Consider the following 25,713-nt stretch of genomic DNA (forward strand, 5'->3'; position numbering starts at 1 on the left):
CAGTCGTCCCACGCGCGCGTACAAGCGTCGAACGGGGGGGCAGCGCGGGAGGGTGGCGTCGTGACGTAGTTGCCGGGCACAGAATTCCAGAAGATATGTAGTTAATTGCCAATACTTCCGGACGCGTGTTCGTCAAGGAAGTCAGCCTTCCGCGTGCGCTTAATCGCGCGTCCGGACGTCAATCCAACGCGTCCATTGACGGACGAGCGACGTACGGTCGTGAAATCGACGGAACAGGGGGTTGGCGAGGGGGGTGGAACAGCGCGTCGGGGCGGCAATTAGGACCCGTTCGCGTTGCCTGGTAATTTGCCGGTAATAGATGGCGACAATAGCTCTCAATTGATATCGATTTAATAACCGATAAGTAGAATATGTGCAAAGACACGAGAGAAACGTGCAGATATTTTCGGATGTTAGGAATTAATTGCTAACATTTCATTTTTTGCAACAGTTCATTTTATTAGAATATTTCTTATGTTATAATTACACCTTTCTACTTCATATTTAAAAACTACCTATTAACATTAAATATTAAATTGATATAATCTTATTCGAACCTGTGGAAGTTCGTTATACCACTTATCATTAATAACCTCTTTAATATTCTTAAAATGTTTGGTCTCTCGATGTCAAATGTTTTTGCTGAAAAATGAACGTATTTCCTTGCCGTGTGAATATCCCAATCATAACTCAAGTGTTTATATATTATTAATTTATAGAGATAGATAATTCATATATTCTTGCACATGTTTTTGCAAAAATTGCAAAATAAAAATTACACTTTTAGTATCGTCTGATTAGAAAACATATTTATATGCAGGTTCCATTGCTTTACCTGTTTTCTATAAAAATATGCATTTGCGCAACCATCCGCAGTCCATTCGTAAGTATCCTCGTCTTGACTCTAGAACATCACGGTTCATTTTTAGGTACATACATTAACCTTTATGCGACTGGGGAAGGAACACGGGTAACTATTTAATTTTCTTGAGTTTCCGATGGAATTAGGGCTTGAAATTTTCGTAGAATCGTTTTAGTAACCATTAAGTTAGGAACGAGTATGAAACCCACGTGATAGAACACATTTTGCAGGCGAAAATGGGTATTATTTAAATATTTTACCAGGTATTTTTCATGAAAATATAAATTGAGGTAATTGTGTTCGAAAATGAATCGAATACGTGTGCGATGGAGTACGATTTGGCTGGCGCGTCTGTCCATTACTCACCATTTCTACTTGCGCCCAAGTCGAACTCTGTTGCACGCGTCCCAGATACATTTCCAAACGCAATTGTTTCGAAAACAAAGCTCGATACGGCAAAATTTTACCATAAATAACATCATAAACGACAGAAAAATATGAAAAAATAACCAAGATGAAAGTTACACCGTTTCTTCTTATTTCATGACGATTACATTTCGATTTTATTAAAGAATTAGTTTTTTACCTAATTTGTCATAGAGATTTATAGATCCCCAGTACTTAATGGTGTAATTAATTAGCCACCCACAGACTTTTCTATTTGATTCTTGTAAAAGGGGGGTTGTGATTTAGGAAAGGTTGGGAAACACTGCCCCAGTGGGTTACGTGTTCAGGAAAATTATCTTACAATTAGTTCGAACCCAAGTCTGTTTATAAACTCCGTGATATACCGCGAAGATAACTTGCGTGGTGTGAGCGGAATATATCACGGGGTTGCATCGGCCCCGAAACCCCAACAACTTAATTATCCTCTGTAACGTTGAATTACATCGAATTCTTCCGGAAAAAAGTCAATTATTTTGTGCAGACTTTCGATACTAAATGATTCTTCAGCCTTGATATAAACGGACTTAGCGCCAATATTTTATAGCGGATCGACGAACGCAATCTAAAATGGCGTCGTTAACGAACTTTTATGAAAATCATTTATGAATGATGTAAAACGTAATAAAGTAATGATGCAATTGATTATCATGCATGAGAACGCTTACGTATACTAATTAATGTAGAAAATTGGTGTGCTATAATTCGTACGTTCTCCAATTTCCCTGCAAAATATTTCTTGTTCTCCATAATGGAAATAATATTCTTGAATGAACGCAGTTGTTGATCACAAGTATATACAAGTATAATATTGAAAATTTTTCAATTTTTTACGAATCATTAGCGAGTCATTCTGCGTTCAACGTAATTAAAATACAGATAACCACGGTGATCACTTTGCAAGATATATTACTTTTAAATAAGTACGTTTAATATTAAACAGTTTCTTTATCGCGGTAAAGTCGGTTACAGGATCGAACTCACTGCCTTAACGTGAAATATTAAACAAGATTTATTTCCAAGTATCTTGTAAATTATTTACTTTTCGGTACTTCACGCCAGATTTCATTTCCTCTTGTTTCGTTTAGAAAATAAATATAGCACGGCCCAGTTTCTGCATTAATTCCGTTCGAGTATCGAAATAGTGAAACAATAGCTGCTCCAGAAAGATCGATCCTGCGGAGTTACGCTTTCTTTTTCTAATCGTATCAGAATTTTGCGTGAAAGAGGAAAGGTATCTCGGCGAGCGAACACCGTTTACATCGACGTAATCGTGTCGCGAGACTGCTTCGTGAATTAACGATAGTTCACCGTCACGCGACGTTCGCTGGGTAATAATATCGTCGTTTGCAATTTTACCACGCGCTACGTGGCAAAACGTTGATGCATTAGTATCAACCGATCGTGAAATCCCTATCGATTATCCCAGTTTACCTGCTGCACGATGCTTCATTCTCCAGTATTAATTATAGAAATTGATTTATAAAACGAAGCTTTCATTAAGCTCCAGGCTCGGGCAGAAAGAGAATGAAGCAACGTTGGTGTGAAATTCTTGCCGGGGCTCTGGAATACTTCAACGGTGCCGCCTACGGGCGTCCAGGAACACCTGTAACTCGACGTTGTCTCGTTGCATCGAAAGAACAACATTGTCTCGTTACTTCTTGCGATTAATCGCAACAAGCACGACCGGTTTGCAACGCACGTTTATCGAGATGGCAGAATTCTTCTTTAAAACCAATAGGAAACAATTTAATTCCCAACAGCTTCCAAACATTTCTGGATACACCTTAAAAAAAAAAAAATTTCTGCGCTACAAAAATATTTTTTATAATCATAAATCGACAGTCTTAAAATGCTTACGCGTTTGCTTATATTTCTATAAATATAAACACTCGTATTTTTACCAATTCCAAAAACATTTTTGTCCAAACTGAAACGAAGCATAAAAAATTTTTTAATTCTTTGAACGATAAAAAAAATTATATTTCTACGTGAATTAAGACTTATTTATACGTGGTACAGAAAGGATGCATGATTTGTATATTTAGAGAAAACTCTGTTTTTCTGTGGGCGGCGGATAGGTCGTATAGAACAACGATCTTATTTAGAACTTATTTTCGGTTCTACAACTGCACGTGACGTGGGTTGCATCGATGATACATTTCCTGGATGTTTTGGATCACTTTCAATGAAAGTTCTTGGTAATACAAGTATACATATATAATTTTTACCAAACCTTAGAGTAATTCATTAAAAAATAATCGATTTTATTTGGGGCGATATTTTTCCACTCGAGACTATGCATTAACAGTGATATCGTCAATAGTGTCACATTTTATTAGACCAATTGCAAATCAATAGGGGTAATATTGAGGAGGGGGTAGAACTAGTACACAGAAAAATGTGATGCTATAGTTTACAAAGAATGACCTCTTTTCATGGTCAAGCTTAGTGTAATTTATTCAAAAATAATCGATTTTATTTGGGGCGATATGTTTCCACTCGAGGGTAGCATTAACAGTGATATCGTCTTTTGTTGAAAGAAAAATAGTGTCACGTTTTATTAGACCAATTGCAAATCAATAGGGGTAATATTGAGGAGGGGGTAGAACTAGTATACAAAAAAATTTGATGCTAAAGTTTGCAAAGAATGACCTCTTTTCATGGTCACGCTGATTCCCGACCACCCCTAGTGTCGTTCGTCGACGGGCAATTATTGCGCGCGAAAGTAAATCGTACGTCATAGCGGATTGCGTCGACGATCCTCTTGGTGGACAACGAGGGTGAACAAACGACGTCGTCGAGGCGATATTTCGGTCCGTCGGGCGGCACAATGTCCGCGTCAGCCTTCGTCGGTCCATCTTTATCCCGCGGTTCGTCAATAATTCGGTGGCGAACGTTGTCGATGCCAACGCGTGGCGCACGGCCCGAGAACATTCTGGCGGATCGTACGGAAACGGGCCAAACGGAGCGAGCAGAGCGTAGAAAGAGAAGGTAAGATCGGAGGATGGAAATAATCCGAAGGTGGAAGGTAGACGGATCCGCGAGCGGGATAGATGTGGGAGAGGGGCATAAGGATCGTGCACGGTGGATAGAAGAGAAGGTGGTTTCGTCTCGTTTGCTCGATGAGCGAAAGAAAAAGGAAGAAGAGCCAGCAACGGTGGTCCGCGTGCCGCCGTTGGGTCGGGTCGGGTTAGATCGGGTTGGGTTGCGTGGGGTTGGATTGGTCGGGCGGGTGGGAGGACGGGTGATCGGTAGGTGGCTGGGTGGCGTGCTGACGTCATCGTAGCGGCATCATCGGCCGCGTGGGCCAATAGGGACGCTCACTCGAGCCAGGTCCATCGATCCGCCGGCTGCTGTCGTGTGTGTCCCGGGTTATGACGTCCGCGGGTGACGTCATCGTTAGCGCCGTTCGCCGTTCGCCGCCGTCGCTACACACGCTACGGTTTTAATATAGCGGAGGAACGCGCGCGATCCGGACTCAGTTACGCGGCGGCCGGCCACCCGTGCGAGAGTGTGTCGCTTTCTTGCTAAACGTCCGTGCTGTTTTTTTTCTCCTCTATCACGTACTATCCACGCTACCACTCGTCACACTGCTCTCGACTATTTCTCCGTCCGGTGATTTCGCGTAACCGCGCACGGGCTTGGCCGTGGAACGCGCGTCCAGTGAGAAAACTTGGGATTACGCGCGAGGAAGACAAACCCAGTGGTGTTAGCCAAGGACGTTTGTGTTTGAGTTTTCGCGTGATTTCAAACGGGGGGTGAGAGAGAGGGAGACTACCGCGTTGGAGCGCGCGTGGTTCCGCGTACGGGACTCGGTGTGTCTCGTGCTACGTTGCCCGACGAGACAGAGGTGGTTCGAAACTGGGGAAACGATCAGCTGATCGCCGCACGGGCTTGATTTTTAAAGAGACGAGAGAACCGAGCGGGGACGCGATGTCGACGGAGGAACGGTAAACCGGAAGTTCCGGGGACGTACGGGGATCAGGAGTCTGCATGCGAGTGCCCAGGGCAGAACTGTTCGGGCTCCTTGATGGAGCGCTGACCTCCGAAGACGTCAGGAAGGCTTCGTCTAGCCCTACGACGACTCACACAGGTCGGTGATACACGTGTGTCGTCTCGTCGCTTCTGTTTCTGTTTCCATGTGTTGTGGGTGAGTTGTGTGTGTGCGCATTTCCGGGTGGATCGTAGAGCACGTACGTTTCGTTTCTTGTCCCCCGCTTCACGATTTTTTTGCCCCCCGCGTCGATAATGATACAGTCGAGAAATTCCACGTTCCGCTGACTGGTACGAACCGGCGTTTACAGGCCCGTGAGAATTATCGACTGCGAGCTTTCATCGACGCGGTTCCACGGTTTCATCCCCTTTCACTTTCACCCGTCCGTTCATCGTCGACTTCTCGTCCACCTTGTTTTCGCGCCACGGACACATACACCATCATCGTATCGTTAGAAACTGAGAAGGAAACACTGTCTGCCAGTACCCACGTGTAAACGTTTCACGTAATCGGTCGTTCGATTAGCGTTCTACCGATCGGTGCGAGAAAGGTCCACCGTGACGGAGGCGAAAGGTAAAGAAAAAGCGCGAGATCGTTCCGTGACGATGGTCGCGATCGCCGCGGCCGTCGATCGTCCGCGCGCGGTCGTTTAAAGAGACACGTCGGGATAGCCCAGGCCCTCGTTCGCCCCGACTGGTTGGTGAATGAGACGAGCAAAAACGAGGCGCGAGAGTGCTGATCGTACGTGCGATGCGTACCGTCGAGGATACGGCCACGGAAGCAGCCGCGGCCGGTGCCGCGACCACCCACCAGCGTGCCACCACCGGCAGGCATCTACTCGTCGATCACAATCACGATCGCGATCACGATCAACGAGATCGATCGACGACGATCCATCTGCCGACTACACCGTACCACCAGGTCACCATCGCGGCGGACACCAACAACAACCATGACCATCATCGGAACCTCGAGCATCACGCTACGCAACGCCACGATCATTGGAACAAGTGTAAGTCAGTAAAAAAAAAAAAATGCAAAGACTTTGGGACCGTCCTCTATAGTTTATCGTCGTGTACCAAGGATTGCACACGTTCGCTGATGGCTGTCAGGTTGTAGTTAAAGGTGGTGGTGGTGATGGTGGTGGTGACGGTGGAAATGGATCGATCGACGCGAAGAGTCCTTCGGGTGATCTTGTTTCAACCGAATCCTACGTTCGATGCACTTTTCTTTTCGTCCGTTTCATGGGCGGAATCCTGGAATCGTATCGAGCAGAATTCGTCACGGTACGAGTTTTTAATCGATCGAGTTTCCGTAGCTGCGGGAGCCAGGCGAGTCCGGTCGCTTGTTAAATTTGTGAAAGTTTTGCACGCGGACGGGGCTGGGGTTTTGGCCGAAAAATGGCGGGACATTTCGAAACGAACGGAATTTCTAACTTATTCCATGAATTTTATTTTATTTGGTTAGTCGTCCCTCGATGTTTATAAGATACTTTATATTGGAATAATTTAAGATAGTTAAAGTAGAAGCACGGCTCTTTATACGGTTCGGAAAATTCAAAAGTCTCGACTATACCGTCGCGAATGAAAATAAAAATGGTAAACTTATGTTCGAGACTCGAAATTGAGGATTCTTATATGCTACATTATTTTAGAATATTTTCGTAGAAAATGTTATTTTTTTCGTTTCGCCAATTACTACATCGAGCGTCTTAACAGTGACTTTGTGGAAAAGTCGGTGTTTTCCGTGATCGATGACCGATCGTTGGATCACTTGGTCTCGCCCCTTAATTTGCCCGTCTTTATTCTATCACCAATAATTACAGAGACCTTTAAACGGTCTCGAACCGGCAGAAGACCGAAAGACAATAGCGTGCGCGACGAAGTCGCGTGCGTTCCCCGCTGGATAACGAAAAAGGTTAATGGGCATGGCATTAAAACAGAAAGAGCGAGCAAAAAGCGGAGATGAGGTGCGAACGATAGAGCGAAGGGACGATTTCTCCCCTCTCGACGTTTCACCTTAGCCAATCGATTTGAGCCGCGAAAAAGGATCTAAAGGTTGCGGCACTGCGATTGGCTTGGAACTCGCTCCGAACGGTACAGCGATTCTCGCAAAAACACCGATCCGTAACTCGGGTTTCGCATTTCCTATCACTTTCGCCTTCATTCCACGATTCCATCGATCACCACGCACCATCATCGTCGTCGTAACCGATCGAGAATAGAAAAAAAAAATGAAAAAAGACGCGCGTCGCTTTACGCGGTTAAATTATTCATCCGCGCCCGTTTTTCTCCCGGACCCCCCCAGCGACAGATTCCATATTCGAGCACGGGACCGCGTTCGATCGGTCGGTAGCCGTTCCGATAGGGCTCTTTACAGGTGTAATCGGCACGTTAAGGTAAATATAGTCTGGCAGTCGGCCGAGTGCAAGGCAGGCGTTTCTTTTCCGCGTGCATAGTTGGCCCGCACGAGACCTGCCCGCGCAGGAAAGAAGAGAGCACGAGAACGAACAAATATAACCGGACGGCTAAGCGAGGTGCAGGTGCGGTCACCGGTTCTGCTGCATTGTGGTCGAGGAACCCGGTGGCCCGTGCGCTCGAATTGCGAAAACCGATTGTCAGGTTCGCGAGAGTAACGGCCGTGACAATGGTAAATCAACGGCTTATGACTTCCGCGCGTTAAACAGCCGGGGCCTGGTTTTCTGTCGCGGTGCCCCGTTAAGTCCTGGCGTTTCGCTATCGATAGCCGATCGGCTGTCACTCTGACCGTTACGTGGGCACGTGATTGCGATATACGCCGGGTTTCGACGCGGAGAGCAGAAAAAGAAAATGCACTCGACGACTAGGGAGCTAGGGGGGAGGGGATAGCGCTGATAAAGATATCGGTCGCGAGATCTGAACGGTCCCCGGGTAGCAGTCTCGATCGGTCTTTCTCACCGTGGAAAACCGACGGTCCCGTTTGCAAAAGTGCACGATAAGGCCATAAGCTCTTGTTAAAGTTTTAGTCCCTCCAGGGAGACGAAAATTGCTTTGCACGGAGCAAAAATTTTTAGTGTCGATCGACGATGTCTCCATGTTTGGGAAATTTAATTATTAATATCTGATCAGTAAGCGTTGATTACGAAATAATCCAGGTCGAATTTGGGATTATTATTTCGATTTTAGAGTCCTATGTAATGCTAATTTAATTACTGTAACTTGAAAATTTATTAAAAAAAAAGTAAATGTAAAGGGACCGAGTGTCCCGTCGACAAAATCGATAATTTGTTTTTTGTATTCTTTGAAAGGTTTAAACAATCAAGAACGTGCACCTAAAGTTTCATTTTGATGGTCGACGAAATAACAAAGTTCCAACATATTCTCGAGAGTGTTTCGGGCCCCTCGAAAGTGGGTTTTTGCGAACTGGCTGTCAAAATTTGTGGAGTATATTCCCATCGCGATCTCGTTTTTCGTTTGTTTTCATTTCATATAAAAGTAACGAACAAATATTAAAGGAACCATTTTGTTATAAATTATCCCACGGAAAGCTACAATCACACGACAACGACAATACTGTAGCCTTAATAAGTTTATTTCTTATTAATTTACTACATTTATTTCGTAGTATTTCTTACTAATTCTTTTAAAATTTTTCAATAAATTTTTTATTGCAATTTATTGACAAATAATCATCCAAATCAAACGTATATCGCAAAAGTGACCCTACCTCCCCAGTCTGGTGTCCTGATATTCCCGGTCGAAACGTTACCAAGAATTATAATCGAAAGGTTTAAACAACCATAGGATACTAGATCGAATATTCGATTGCAACACGAAGAGTCGAAAAATAGAATGAAAGAATTGTAATATTTATAGTAATTAACGTTTTCCAATGTAAATGAATATTCGATTGCAATACGAAGAGTCGAAAAATAGAGAGAATTGAATTGTAATATTTACTTCAATTAACGTTTTCCAGGTTACATTTGCCTTTTCAGGCGATACGTAAATATTCGATAGAATTACTTATATGTGTTGAAAAAGAACTTTTCCCGAAATTGATCGTTTTTCCGAGTCGTTCGGTGTCGTAACCCTTTAATAAGCCTGTGTGTAATCGCGTGGTGGACGTCTCACGACGCAAGTAGTTAGCTGCAATCAGACTCGGACATTAGCGGGACGTGGATCGAGTCAGCCGTCTGAGCTGGCACGTCTCTAACTACTTAATTCTTTTTAAACGCTCGGCACACCGTGCGCGCGCCGTTCCCCATGCTCGATCGGCATGCGCAATCGACGATAAAATCTTCGTCCATTATTGCGCGAAATAATGAAGTATAATTCATTTTATTACGAATAATTATCGTGCACGGTAACACGGAATATAAGATGTGGGTCACGAAGATCATGAGGTAACGGAGTAATGTCGGGTGATGCGTAATATCGGGTTGCCGGCGCAAGACGGGAATTAGGTTCACGGGCGCCTCGCCTACAGAATTGGACCCTGTATTTACCAGCTTTATTTACCCCCGATTTTCGAATCCATCGTTCTCATAATTTCATCGCATTTTTAACAAATGTATCAATTGCACATATTTTCATTCATGGAATCGATTCCGAAAGCATTTCGAGCACCAGCTTCGTCTTTTCCAAACGTCTGATAAACGTCAGACAGACGAAAATATCTTCGGCTGGCCTTCTTTATGGCCGGTAGACGGGACATACGCCGCGAGATTGTTTTTAAGATTCTACCAGACCGAAACTCGCGTTACGATCTAAGGTTATAACTTCGTAAAGCGCGGGTCGCACGTTTGCGCGACGAACGACGTCGGTTAAGTGGTCGGGGATCGTTCGTAAAATTGAATAGTATTTTGACGGCAACTGCCCCTGGGACGCGCACCGCTTCCTAGAGGCCAATTGCATTGTTTTACTGGGCAAACTAAATATACGTACGAGGCGGGCGATCCGCGGCTACTTGGCCGGGGCACAAAGACGGCTAAAGAAACGACGAAGACGCCGTGCATCACGTGCCGTTACACTTTTCACGTTTTCGGCATGCTAGCACGATGAACGACCGGCGATTCATCGCCTCCACATCGCGACGTCTCGTCTAACAACGTACGCACCTTGGGAATGCAAATTCGCAAGCGACGTCCCTTAATAATCACTTGATTCACGTCTGTTCTCGCGTCAACAGTCTTCGTTGATAACATCGCGGATCCTAGTTTCTTCTTTACTAGCAATTTTTCTATTTCTTTACATAGAAATATTCTACTATATTTTGCAGTTTATTCTACTGTTTTTAATCAACATTCTATAATACTTCAACACTGGATTTTTACGATAAATAATTTCTGGGCACAAAGAATGAGAATTTACATGTGATATTAAAAATTGCCTTTTTTTTATATAAAATTTAAATTAAATTCGGCATATATTATACTATGTCATGAAATAACCATATACATAGGAATATTACATATTATTGTGGAATTATTTTTGGAAAATTTAAGAAGACATATAAATATAAATGTGCTATTGTATAATTTTCTATAGCGTGGTATTTTTTAAAACAAAGTATTTCGAAGTGTTATTAGACTTTGTAACGAGCAGTATAACATTTCGATCGTTTAAGAAATTTGAAAACATGTGGGGGGATAGAATAAAAAACGAAAGGAATTCATTGTATTAATGATTATAACGTATGGAGCCTTCACACGGCCCGATCTATAGCGCGTGGGTGTACAGCTCTGAACCTGTAACTGGATGGCGCTGGGCGGAAGTGTATTATGTTTTTCGCGTCTCGACACACGTATACCGCCCATAACTATCGACTATGCAGATTAAAAACCTAACAATAACAATAGTCCACCCATTAAAATGACAGGACTGTACGAACAATAAGAAAGAAGCTTGGTAATTACATAGATGAACGCGAAAAGTAATTAACTATCAATAGTAGATTCCAGACGCCCCCTTGGTGTTAATCCTGAACAAATATATTTATTCTCTTTACACCTCTTTTCGAGCAAGGCTTTTGGGATCAACTACGTTTTGTTTTATCTTATTTTCTGTTATTTTACGTGTGTATTAGAGGACGTTGCACGTTTCAAAACCTCGATTGATGAAGTCACAACCGCGCAACAAAAAATATTAATTTCAAGCACGATGATCTACGGTTTCTTAACATCCACTGCGAATTGCATTCCTCCGCAGTACCATGCTGGGTTCTGCGGATGCAAAATACTCCGCTCGTCTGCGTTTGATGTCATCATCATTGTTGAATCACCGTACGATCGAGAAAGCAAGGCTTAAACTGTATACATAACTGTAACTTCTCTTCGTTTTCTCGATGTTTTTAAACGATCTCGGGTCCAAAAATACGAAGAAGCTCGCGACAAAATTCTACAATTCTATCTGAAGGAGATAATTATGATCGAATCGGTTCGAAAGTAATCCTCAAAGGCGTCGAATCCGGAGGTAACCGATGACAGGTTGTTGCTCGAAACCGGTGCCCGGATCGCGGCGTTGTGTTTTTCATGAAGCTGCGGTTTCGCGTGGGCGGGAATGGCCCGTTGTTTCCGACGAGGGACACGCGATCAGGAAACGAACGGAGACCACCGCCGGGGCCGAAGGAACGGGGGTGGAAGTACACAGCGCAGAGTGGGCGGGCCAACTCGATTCATATTGCATAAATGCTATACCGCTTCTTCAATTATGTATCGGTTCCCGCGCGGTGATTCCAGCGACGAAACCTTCGTCGGACGCGCAACGTTTACGAGAGGAACGCGCGCCTCGAACCACTCGCCCGCGAGACAAGAAGAATTCCCGTTGCAATCGCGATTAATTGTAAACCGCTGCTCGTCGATAAACGTCGATCGATCGCCGGGTTGCGTAACGTCGAAATTGCTCGTCTCCGCGCATGTCTCGCGGCGCGAACAAACGTTCGAAAAATGGCGAAAACACATTTTCCACAAGCTATCGATTTCGTTAAAATTCGACTGCAATCGGTGACTGGATTCATTCCAGTTTTATTAAAAACAATATTCTTTAAAAGAGTATCGTTACCGATATTGAAAATAAAAAATAGGAAACTACCCCTAAACGATCGTAAACGGAAATCGATATATCTGGTATAGTTATCGGTTGAAAATTGATTTCAAGCGTTTCGTAATCGAATGTTTGCGTTAGTTTTGGGTGATCGTGATCCTGTTTTGCGATCATTGTAATGTACCGACGGTGGCAGCCTCAGCGTCCCGTCGAAAACCTGATTGCGCTTCTGGCGGGGAACGCGAGAGATTACTCGAGCCGCGTAATGAGATTGTGACTCGCGCATAATGACTTTGGAATCGATAAGTGACGTTGATGCATATGAACGCGCGTGCCAGCGGTGAAAGGGTCAGTAGTCAGACGGTGGCGCTATAAATACCGGGAGGACTTAATTCGTCGTGTGTTTCAGCACCGGTTGATTAACGTCGGATCTATCGATCGACGCGGCTCGTTCCTTCGATTTCGACGGATACGAGAAACGGCGATGGTCCGCCCGGTTAAATGGAGAGGAAAGAATCAACGGTTTTCGCGTAACGCGATGCACTCGACGTCGGCGGTCGCATGCCCGCGGGGCTTATGGTAATTCGGGCGAACCGAGTAAAAATGTGTAACGCGGCCGGCTGACGCACGGCCTTGTTTCACCTGAAATAGACTCCAACCGCGGAAACGTATTCCTCGCGCGAGTTTTGACACGCGGCGATAATTTCCGTCCGTCGATCGTGAGATCGATTCAATAACAGCTCTTCGATTCCTTTCCTAAGCTTCATTCCCCTTTCACGCATTCGCCAAGGAAGTAGAGTCACAGGCATGTTATGGGAAAACTAGGAAACTTGCTATTGGTTCCCACTGTGGAACGTAAACGAGAAAATTATTTAGTAATATAATAGTACTTCAAAACCTGCCAGAGCAATTCTAGCAAGTTCATTCTAAGAATCATCCCCATAGACTACCAAGCAAAGCTAGCTCGTCGAAGGGTTGATTATTTAACCCTGTATGGGTTCGCGTAACTTTGAGATCACATGCTGATATATCAACATTATAGCAAATAATTTTCTTTGATTCACTTTGATTGCCCTGGGGGTCACCGGTGACCGACACTCGACCAATACTAAAAATCCATAATTACAGGAAAGATCGATACTGGTAAATTGTTACTATAATGGTACCCTATCTGCTGTAACTAAAATTCAAGCCAACGTGTTAATTTTCTAATATCTCTGACGACAGTCGGCAGCACCGTCGCCCCAAAATATCAAAGTGTATGAATGAAAACAAAAAGAATTCCACCAGAGGGTTAACGTATGTTTTGTTCCCGTGTCTGGTGGTCGCAAGAGGTAAACGGGAATCCCCGTCGCGCGTCAGAATCGTTGCGCGTCTCGAAAAAATCACCGTCGTCGTCTATAACCGGGAACGACTGCGTCACGAGAGATGCAATCCGTTGTGCGATTTGCATAGCCGAGTGTCCATTTAATCGATCAGAGCCCACGTTTACCTGTGAAAGAATACACGGAGGACGGCCGGAAGGTGCGCGGGTATTCCCTCACGGTGCGCTGGGTTCATTCAAACTTGACGCACGGAGCCGACGGGGGTTCCGGCGCGCAAACTCCGCGGTCGCCGCGACGCTGCCAGGCTCCGGCATTAATTCTGACGTCATCACGCCGCCCCCGTCCGTCATCGACCGACCGACGGCATTACGACGTCACGCGTGCCGCCAAGGACGACGCTATTTCGGGCGTTATGCATTGCCGTCCTCGTCGCCGTCTTCGCCACCTCCTTCGACGTTGCGGCCGTCGTGGTCGTCGTTGGCGACGGACGCTGTCGATACCGTCGTAAGTTTCGTTTCGGTTTTCCGCGACGCGTGTTCCCTACGCTCGCGCGTCACAATTTCCACGCGAGTTTGCACTGGGAATCGGGTGCCTGCGAGCGTTCACGTTTCTGACGTTCGAACGATGACGCGACGAACTCTCCGCGCGCCGCTACCGAAGTTTCGAGTGCTCGCGAAAGTTTTCGCCGACCGCGGGGGCCGATACCAAGTCGACGGAGTTTCCACGCGTCCCGCGTGTCGACTGACACGGGAACCACCGGCGATTCCTTCACGATAAATCTAGCCCCCGGATGGCCTGTTCGAAATGAGGTAACGGATACCACCTATCGATTCCGCGGGTCTATTTCGAACCCCCATTTTTCCTATCGATTCCCGCGGAAACGTATCGTTGCCATTGGCGGGCTCTCGAGCCTGAAAATTCTACGACGGTGAAATCGTTGATCCACGGTCGAACGCGATATTCCCGATATTTCTGTCCACGCAAAACCCCCGCGTCGTCGCCACGGTAATAAAAATCGATCGGATCCGATCAATTACTTTAACCCAGTTTAGCGTCGTGGCTCCGCTGTTGCTTTGTTTGCGATAACGCCCGCGATTCATGGTGCACGAAATAACGACAGACACGTCGAAATCCATCGAAAGTTTGGCGAACAGATCTACGCGATATTTCCCTCCTATTTTATGCTCTATATTTTTTTCGATACTCGCAACGAGTAGCTCTGTTAATGGTCAACGGAAGATTAATTGCTCAACGTTCGATAGTATCTTGCTATTCTCATGCTAGCTTCTACAAATTATTTTATATAACAAAACTTGCAGGATCCAGATGACCTAGATCTATAAAGTTTTGAGAGAAAATAATCCATTTTATTTTTATTTATTCAATAAACAAAAAGTCCCAATTAATATAACAAAGTATTAGATGATAATCAAAGTAAGGTTAGAAAGGTAATTTTAAAGAAGTTTGAATACACAGGATTGATGCAATAGTTCCCATAAAATTCCAAATAAGTGGAAATGGGAGTTCTCGATCAGACATAGACAATTTCAGAATTAATTTAACATTGAAACTAGATGATATATGAGATGATGAAGATCAAATCGAGCATCGTGTAATGATCATTTAACACACGATTTTCTTCAACTAATCAGTAATGGCGTGTTCCTGGATAATCTCCTACGCAGAAATTGATTTTCTCGAGCAAATTGCATTCGATACCTGGTCCCGTTAGGCGCGATAAGGCTCTCATAAACGAAAAGTAACAGTTCATTCACGAGGAGTGGCGCATTCTGGTCGCGACCTTGGGACGCGGGCGTCACGTGGCGTCCGTAATTTTTGCGAAGGTGTCACGGACGCGTCGTCGTGCAATCCGTTTCCGGGAAACGCCATCGAAACCAAATAACGGAGAACAACGACGAACAATGGTACCAAGCACCGTACCGATAATAAAGTACCATTTTTTATTACTCGTAAAAATGGTTGCCTTTTGCCAAACGGTGAAGAACACAATTTATCGAATATAAAAAAAAAAATATTATCCTTGCACCGAACGATGCAGAGTCTTTTTGTGACATATAAAAATGGTCAAAAAACTGGAGTTGCATATCTGCTGCAGTTGTTTATAATTCCTGGAAGCTACGGTGGGAACTCGATACCTCTCTCTGTATCTTCTATCGAGTGCATCCGATATCAAATTGCTCTAATATCGTCGATATGCAGCGTATCGGTCCCGTCGCTAGCCGCGCGAAAATTACCCTGCCCGCAGCTCGCGTAATAGTCGGCGTGGCAGTGGTTAAATTTAACAGGCGAAGCTCAGGATTAGCCACGTCGCGACTGGGTTCCGCGTGACGTTGTCGAAAAACGAGATTGGATGCAGCGCAAAGGGGGCAGCTCGTAACTCGTGCCAAAACAGACTTGTGACGACGCATCGCGCGCGTGCTTTGACGCGAGCTTTTTGCAGCGCCGTACGAAACGTAAATACCGGTCCCCGGTGTCAGTCTTTGGTGAATGACCGGTGAAAAGAGGTTCTATCGATCGTCCAGGATCATGCGTTTCGAAAAAAAAAATGAGAACCAATGGTAGCAGAGGTCCTGGTTACTTTGACCTGTGTGAACACGGGTTTCGTGACGTTTGACAGTTACCAGGGACGTCAGACCCTACGCGATCGCTCCCGTGATCGATACGTATCGGAAGGCGTGTGTTAGTTGGGAAGATGGTAACTATTTCGGAGCATGGCTGGTTCTAGGTTAGTTATTTTAAGTGTTGCTTATTTACGGCGGACTCGCTATTTGGAAATTAGATATTGTTGAGTGTTATCAATGCATCCAAGAGCTGGCTTTGGGTTTGTCGCTGGTCGAAGATCAGACGTTCGATCATTTTGAATATTTTGGGGCGTGGCTTGATTACTCGTTTAGTCGTTCGATAAAAGATTAGCGAAAGATTAGCTGTTTGGGTGTGTCATTGCTCCTGGAGGAAAGTGTTTCGGAGTATGACTTTAGGGTAGTTATTTAAGTATTGCTGGCTGACGAGACTTGCTGAAGGTTATCTATTTGCGAGTCTTATAGGCTTTTGATTAAATATTTCTTTCCTTTCGTCGCTTTCCCTTGTTGGTTAAGAATTGGGTGCTTGGAAATATCACTGACCGATTCACCTGTATTAATTATTAGAAATCGGGTTGCTTGGAACTAGATATTTATGGTTGAAACTTTCCGTTTGTTTAGTGTTTAGATTGAAGGTATTTTTGGGTTTTGCTTCTCGAAAATTGAGACAAAAATATTGAATTACCAGTTATAGACAATGCATTACTTGACAATTCGCCATTTTGGTAGCGCTCCTCTCTGAACCGGGACTTTAGATAAAATACGAAATTTGAATAACTGTAGCACGAGTTAAATAACAAATTTAGCAAAAATCTGAACAGCTAGAATTGTCGCTGGGAATCAGAGTATATCGGTGGTGGAGGTGTCACGTGGTGGCTGAAGTGAATTTTTCAAGAATTTGCAACGCAGTTGATCGATCAGGGACACATGTGGGTGCGAGAGTCCTTCCTGTACTTTCTCGTCATAAATATAACGGCACTTGTGACCCCCTCAAAGTGAGTCTGTGTGATGTCATCAAGTAGAAATGCAAGAACTATCAAAGGAGGAGGAAGAACGCCAGCTGTGTCGGGGACTGGTCGTCCACGATGCGTCGTGCACGTGTTCGCGCTGGGACTTTTTGCGAAAGAATGAAAAAGAGCGAACGACCAGCGTGGAAACGTTCCACGACGATTTGCACTTTCGCTGGAAAGCAGAGGAAATTTTCCCAATCCACCACGACGCGTCCTCAAAACGAAAGCATCGAGTGTACCGTGCAAGGTGGTTGTTGCGACAGACGAGGGAGTTCTGTATCGATTAACGCGGTAGCCTGGTTAGCTTAATGAACGCACGAATTAAATACTTTCCTTCGTCGGACACGCGTAGAAAAATAACTCGATAGCTACGTTTACGTCTGTCCAATACAGGGACATTCCCCTCGTTATAGATTCGATCTTCGATGTCCCGCGTTGTCCTATCGGGCTGACCTATTTATCCAGTTTACAGTTGGAATTTCAATCACGACGTTTCCTCGTCGAAGGTGCAACCCGTTCGATTACGATAGAAAGGACTAACGTTGGTTTAACTACCTAGCCAGGCGCATAAAGCGACACGTCATTTAATTTTTCATGCAAAAAAGCTGTCGTCCTCTTGCCGTGACCTCGCCGGGGAATGCTCGGGACAGTTATTTGAAATGTTGCCGATTAGCCACTGTCGATACCGCTGATAAATTTCTACAGCTATTCCATCGTATCTGACGCGGTGATTTATAGTTTTCTCCGAGCGTGCGGGAACGTTGCATCGGGCCACGGCTGGAAGTTGACTCATTAACGTTCGCGACGCTAATGTTACACGAATCGAAAAGTACAATTCCGCGGAGCTCAAACGAGGAGTCAAGGACACTGGGGGGGGCGAAGTTTCCTCGATCTCCTCCCGAAATATTATCTGTTCGAAAGACGCGAAATAGAGTATCCTTGAACGATCCCGCCTGGCAATGGGTCTCGACGCGTCGATCAATCGAACCTCGACGCTCGATTCCCTTTGCGAGACGCGTGCGCGCGCAGCTGTTTTCGAACCGAGACCGTAAATATTTCGCGGCGTCGAGCGATCCTTTGAAGGATGGAGGCCGTGTTTAAAGGCTGTCGAAACCTGGTGGCTCTTTGATGTCGCGGGGAGACGGTTGGCGGGCGCGTGGGCAACGTGGACCGCCCGGTTTTCCGCCCCTGAAACGGCCACCGCGGGGGCGGGAGGGGGGCGTCGATCGATGAACGGAACTGCGGTACAACAATGACGTCATCGACGACGTCGCAGTATGACGTCACCGAGTTCAGGGGGAGTTGGGTGGCATAGCTAGGATGGCGGGAGGGGTGGGTCGAAAGGGGAGGAAAGCAGCTGTGCAAGGGTGAGGACTGTGGCAGTGGGGAGGGCGAGGTTGCTCGACTGACTGTGTGTTGACGACCCACACGGAGGGTGCGAGCGTGGTGGTTACGTGTACGTGTGCACCTGAGTCTGTTTAACGGGGGCGAGCAAGGCCGCCGGTTAAAGAGGATAGACCAGTACGGTATCGAGCGTCGAATTTTAACAGGTGGAAACTCGGGGATGCGTTTCATCTTCCGCGCGTTTTATTTCCCCCTGCTTTCCTCGCGATTTTTCTGATTTTCGTTCGACGAACGACGGAGACGCCCGAGACGCCCGGGTAAATTTAGCATCTGAAACCAGGAGGGTGAAAACTAGGTGACAGACGATGCTTTAAAGTTGCCCTTGTTTCCGCGGGGTGTTTTCGGACGGACGTTGTAAATCGCGTTTATTATTTCGCGACCGGGGAATACGTGGGAAAGAATTTTCAGAATTTCTATTCGGTGCCTCGAGCTTTTTTTTTCGCTTATGCAACGAAGAAAATGGCGGATACGCGCGACGATTTATAGATATTTTTCTCTTACCGGGTACGATCATTTTTGGTTTTGCTGGTTATAAGACGTCTTCTTAACCCTTTGCACTCCGAATTATATTTCAATTTTGTTACCAGCAGCTCCCCAACGCCTTTAACCCCTCAACGCTCATATTTTTCGGGTTAATTAAGAATAATCAGTTTTCTTCATTGGATTTGTTTCTAAAAATGCGGTTTTTGTTAATTACAATGTTGTATCCAACGTATAATTTGAAGGAAAACAAATATTATCATCCCTTAAACCATTAGATTAAACAAATATCGTTTTTCAAAGCAGTCAGGCTCGAGCATGATCGTTAAGGGGTTGAGTGTTTTATTTCGAAATTTACCTGTTAAAATATCTGTTTTATTTACACTGTTGTTGCAAGTGTACGATATCTCTTTGGTTTGGACTTGAAAAAGTGTCGACTGGAACTCGACAAAGGGTTAAAGAAAGTAGTAATTCCTAAGGGTTGAAATAGACTCTAAATATACGTTTTCCATATCTGATAAAAGAAGACGATCAACACTCTTCTTTCTACAAAATAAAAGAAGCACAGAGCCCTGCATTCTGCTGCTTGCTTGGACTGGTTCCAAGAATACAAAGTGTTTTCGATTAATTTATCAATCGTTACACTTGCATGCATTTTAAATACAGTTATCGAATGAAATAATACACACTGTTTCCAATAATATTCCATTTCTCGAAAAGAGATTGATATATGGAAATTGCCGTGGCGGTGTATTCGAGGAACAGCAAAAATGGTTCGCAGAAACACACGTACTTGTCTACCGCAAGGAAAGTCGTGGTACGATCGTTGCAATGGCTCGTGTCCGATTGTTTCACAACAGATCGCGCGTTACCTCGGTCGGCCAGTGTCGACGCGATTTATCAGATGTGTCGTTCTGTTTTCCAGCTCGTGATCCGCGTGTGTCTGGCGGTTTGATTTGCCCGACCGGCCACGATCAGATCAATTTCGTGGAATCGCGTTTTCTGCTTTTCTAACGCAATCTTTCCCTCGAATCTACGAAACGGCGACTTCTCGCGCCCCGAACTTGTCCGACACCGATAAATTAGCGCTCATAGGAACCGGGAAGATGGCGACCACGAATTCGATCGACGTTAATGGCCGATCGCTGTCGTTCTTTAACTCTGGGGCGCCAACATCACAATACAAGCATCGCGGAACCATTTTCTTTTCGCTAAAGTTCAAGTAGCTTGGAATACTTGTTCCCCCGACGGTGTATTATAAAATTAAATAAAATTAAATTAAGCCATCTGGAATCTGTATAAAATGGAAGACGATATTTCAATTATTACACAAATAAAATTTACTTAAAAAGTGATTGACAATATTAAAAGTCTCAATATTAGTCTCAATGTCCAATGAGTAACAAATATAATAATAATAATAAATTTTTTATTACCAAAATAGTATACAGTAGCAAAATGAGAATCGAAAAAAGCGTATAGGATTAGATCAAACGATAGGTGTACGTTAGCTACAGCGTCAATGTGCGGTTATATTTTATTATTAATATCTCCTTGAAATAATCTACCACGCAGGGTTAACTTTTGCACTTGATTCCCGTAGATGTCTATCACCGTGCAACATTGTCTACTGTTTTATTCACCAGAGACGGAACAGTAAATTTCCATAATGCTCATCGTCGGATGAAAGGAAATCTGCATGCTATATTCCCCGATCGAAATCATAAACGCGATTATTTACGCACCTGTTTTCCTTGACAGCAGATTAACCGGTTAATCCTATGTTAATTTCTCGAGTAATTATTTTCACGAGTTATAGGAAGAAGTTCCGCCGTATGCGGTTTATTCGCGACGATCCGCCATGTTTCAGTCGAACTAATTTCTAATCGAGTTCCTTCTACAGACGCAAGTAAGACATTTTCTGACAAACGAGAGATGGTTCCTCAAGTTGCCTCTTTTCTTTTATTATTTGAATATTAAAGCAAACAATCTTTAAATTTTTTATACGAGGGGACTAAAATAGTGTTTATAAACGTCGATACTGACGATTCGAATGACTAATACGAATTTAATAATATAGAAAAATATATGCGACATATAATGTTATTTTACTACATTTTTGCATTTCAAAATAATGAAGGAAAAAAGTAATCGACTCGAGCAAATTTTGTTCCGAAAAATAAGTTTAAATAATTTGATGAAACTTGAAATAAAAATATCTGGAGAACCCATTGTGTAGGGATCATACTAAATGCAGTAACTTGCACCTGCTATGTATTCTGAAGCAATTTCCAGGACGATGAGGTCTCCTTGGAAGAGTTTGCCACGTGTTCCGTCGGAAGGGACAAAGAGTGGCGGCGGAGACCGGCAATTTCCCCGGCATTAAAGGCAACGATTTGCAAACATTAACGTTAACGATGAATATTCCACGATAGCGCGAAGCTCGGTGCTTGCAGCAGGTTGTGGCATCTCGTCTTCGTCGCGCGCGATGAAAATCCGCTTCAGCGAGCGAGGGAGAGGCACGAATTGGCTTTACGAGCTCGACGGCCTTGAGGCCTCGAGGCCCAACGGGGTCTCGATCCGTCCTGAGTCGGTCACAGTCGTTCGGTATGCGGACCTCGATCTGAGCGGCTAAATCACTCGCTGGTTGCACGCTACGCCGTTTGTGTACGAACGAATCCTCTTACCGGTGTCTTCTTCAGCTCGTTAACTTGCACGATGGATCCATGGATCTCCGCTGGCCCACGCGTAAATTCTCGGTTCGTTAATTGCTCGTCGTTGCGTCGAAGGGTAAATGCACGAGGAAACAATGTTACGCGAACGGTTAAAGCTTCGGTTTCTGAATTACAAGTTGAACAGAAGCGCTCCTCCGCTGTTGACCCACTTCGACGTTTCGTTAATGTTATAATTTTCGTTTCAGCGTCGGGGCTTCCCGTATAAAGCGATTTTCGAACGGTAATATGCTAACGATAATGTCCACGCGTGCAAACAGACTCGTTGTCATCTTTTTTTTTAATAAATTGTTCGAAAAGTAAGGATCCAAAGATAAGTGTCGAGAGGAAAAGGGAAACAGAGTAGTTCTAAATTGAATTAACCATATTTGGTCCCCCACGAGTTGTAGAATATGTGTATCATCCTTGGACCGTGTAGAATGACTTCAGAAAAATTTGGAGAAATTCATTTGAAAAATAATTAAAAAGATGTAGATTGCATTCTGAATCATGCAGATTTGATCGACCTCTTTCTACTACCCTTCATCATTCCTAATCATCATCATCCTTAGACCGTGTAGAATGACTTCAGAAAAATTTGGAGAAATTCATTGAAAAATAATTAAAAAGATTTAGATTGTATTCTGAATCATGCAGATTTGATCGACCTTTTTCTACTACCCTTCATCATTCCTAATCATCATCATCCTTAGATTGTGTAGAATGACTTCAGAAAAATTTGGAGAAATTCATTTGAAAAATAATTAAAAAGATGTAGATTGCATTCTGAATCATGCCTACCATGCTACCCTTCATCATTACCCAATCTTCACTACTGACCACTCTATAGATCGGCCATAAACTTGGGGCAATCGGTCCGCGAATTTCAGTAGCATAATGACCCTTTACACGGTGAAATCGAATAATTAAATGAGCCCCGCAATTGGCAGGATTGATTATCAGCGTACTCATTTCAAATCGTTCTCATTCGTCACGAAACGCGCGGATAATTGATGATAATGTGGTTGCCTAATGAGTTTGTTGAAGCTATCCGCGCATGCGTAGCCCCGCCCCCGTAATTATTTAGTCGTAATGGCCGATCGGTTCTTATTTTACGAGCGTGTGCCTCGTAGATCATTTTCTACCAAATTTTTAACAAAAACAGAGGCCAACTAATGCATTATAATCGAATATAGTATAAAATTTAACGCAACGATCGAAGTGTCTCCCGATAAGAAAAATTTTCTTTTTTTAATTGATTTCTGGGTCTCTGTCTTTGTTTACATTCGCAATTGAATATATTTGGGTAAAAAGATTCAGATTACAATTACGACCAGCAATTATATTCTGATTTTGCGTAGATTTATAGATTTGTTTTTGACCCTGTTTCTGCGGGGCCAGATAAACTCGACGAAAGGATCGGGTCGGTATAACGGCACAGGGAGAAAGAGAAATAGAAAGAGAAGGAACGAAAAGAAGAGAGCCGTGGGTGTCGAAGATTTACGATCAGATGTTTGCGAGGAACATTCGGTTATAATAAAGTGGGATTATTCAAGATGGGCCTTTTGGTCGTTTGTTCGAAGGAAGGAGATGTGGGAGTGAACGATAATCGCATAAAAGATTGAAATAATAAGGCGCTGCATACGAGAAGAAACCGGATAATTTACTGTAACGAAGGACAGCGTAGATTAAATCATTTTTGTTAGATCGATAATACAAATTAACTCGTTTCGGTACAGTTATAAGTATCAATGACCTTTTACGTAGAATTCCAAATTAATTTGACATGTCCTTGTTCATCTATCTATACAAAGCGTGATCTATTTTGAAAAATGGAAGGCTAACCTTTAGGAGCACTTCTTCGTTTAAACATTTAGAGAAGACTGAAATACATTTGAATTAACTTTTAGTAAGAAACATTGCGAAACGAAAGAGTTATCAATATTCGCATTTTTAAGGGGATCGAGTTATCTTTTATCGTAACATAGACTTCGTTTAAAAAAATTGGCAGGAACGAGTCGTTGGTGAAGTGTCGAATTTATTTATGTTCATCGACGGAATGCCGATTTGGGCTTGACGGGCGTATAGATCGCTTGGATCGCGATCGTTCGCCAATAACGCACAGACGCGGCCGGCTCGGGCGCCGTTCTACAGATTATCGTGGCGCGTTTTCATCGATGATTTATGTGTGCCGTTTCGATCGGATCGGACGCCCGTATTTACATCCAATTATGCGCTGGCGGATGCACCCGCCTGCAGCGGTATTATCGAACGCACGCCGGGCTGTCGGGGCGAGGGTGAAGCGATTAACGCTTGCCTCGAAACTTACAGCTCCAGTCATTAGCGATCATCTCTGGATAATTAGATGCGGTTCGACTGTTACGAGACTGCGTTTCTAACACGCGTTTCTGATCACTGCTCTGCGGATTTTATGCACTCCCCAGCGTCTCTAAAACTGAGATCCGTCAACGAAAGAAGGGAACACAAAAAAAATCTTTCCAACAGTATTTTATTTTAGATTAAATCCGTCAAAATGAATTTATCTATTTATTTTTGAAATATCTTAATTTATTATTTGTACGTAAATAAACTACATAATAAAGGTTTCTTCATAGAGTTCCATGCGAAGATTAATGTATTATTAAATAGTGTTAAAATATTCGAATTTTTGTGCATTGCTTTATGCAAAAATTTTAAATACTTAATTTTATTCTAGGAGAAGGTCTTATAGGTGAAGTTTGAGAAACACTGAGTACTTACAGTAGAATAAATTACTAGTATTATTATTTATAAAAAGTTTATTTGCACAGGTCCCGTGTTTGAGTTTTTTTATGGCATACCGAGTGCATAAAATCAGCGATCTAACGATCGAGAACGGAGAAACCGTGTATCGCAATTCTGCTAAATACGCTTCCCAAACGAGAACTAATTAGTTTATACCTGTTTCGTGGGTACGTAAAAGGATAATTGCGCCGGCACGTGTAAGCATAATTAATTCACTTTGATATCAAAACTACCGGGAACCACGTTGCATTCTGTTGACAGGAAAGTCTCTCGCGATAGTGAACCGTGATCAAAAATAACAGATGCTCTAAAATAATTGATTGATCACAACAATTGAGGGAAAAAAAAATTTTCGATTTCTTTCGTTCGAAGAACACTAAAGGGATGAAAACCTTTTCATTACCAAACCTATGTTTATATTTTCTTTTTATTTACACCTGTAACATTCTGTGTAGAGTTTGATCTCCTTAAATCGATGATCATGGAAGATTTGGGCTTCCATAACTAGATCAATCGAACGAATCTGATCCAAATTCATTCTTCGCGCCAGAAAATTACGTGCCCCCGCTTCGTTATCGCTTTCTTCCCCCGTATAGCGAATCTCTCTGGCATTTGTATCCTCGAGACCGATAGAAAGCACGTCGCCTTGGTTCGGCCTCGCCGGGCGTGTTAATTTTATTCGATTTCCCGTAAATCGAACAGAACCAGCGCGATATTCACTCTTCGCCCGTGTTCGTAATGAAACGTTTAATATCTATTAAAGGATTATACCGAATTGGAACGTCGTAAAATATTCATGGGAATTCGATAATTTATTCCAGTGGAACCGTGCGTTCGAAAAATTTGTATTTATAGTGCATCGATACGCGTCATTTGCAGAGTGTAACATTTTTATTATGAACGATTTCGAGGAGATATCAAACGAAAAATTGAAAACCCTTCGTAGTATTTAATTAGAGAAGTCCCGTCGATTTTAATTTTTGTACGATATTTCGTATTCTCGTGGAATAGAAATATATGAACATCGATGAATAATATTTTGGAAGTATTTTGTATCGTGTAAACAGCGTGGTT

General features: G+C 43.7%; 1 protein-coding gene across 3 annotated transcripts in view; it reads left to right on the forward strand.

Moving 5' to 3' along the window:
* Positions 1–5,169: 5,169 nt before the first annotated feature.
* The window catches only part of LOC122399550 (probable nuclear hormone receptor HR38), a 67,082-nt gene continuing 46,538 nt past the window's right edge, over positions 5,170–25,713 (forward strand). For 2 of the 3 annotated variants that reach the window (XM_043400305.1, XM_043400306.1), the window contains exon 1: positions 5,170–5,402. In XM_043400305.1, the coding sequence (XP_043256240.1) occupies positions 5,303–5,402 (100 nt within the window). In that variant the 5' untranslated portion in view covers positions 5,170–5,302. Of the gene's footprint in view, positions 5,403–14,347; positions 14,460–25,713 lie in introns of those variants that run through there. The other variant, XM_043400307.1, reaches the window with a different exon arrangement.

This window comes from Colletes gigas, unplaced genomic scaffold (assembly GCF_013123115.1).
Source record: "Colletes gigas isolate AHSC1104 unplaced genomic scaffold, ASM1312311v1 Colletes_gigas_Sc00014, whole genome shotgun sequence".
Lineage (NCBI taxonomy): Eukaryota > Metazoa > Arthropoda > Insecta > Hymenoptera > Colletidae > Colletes > Colletes gigas.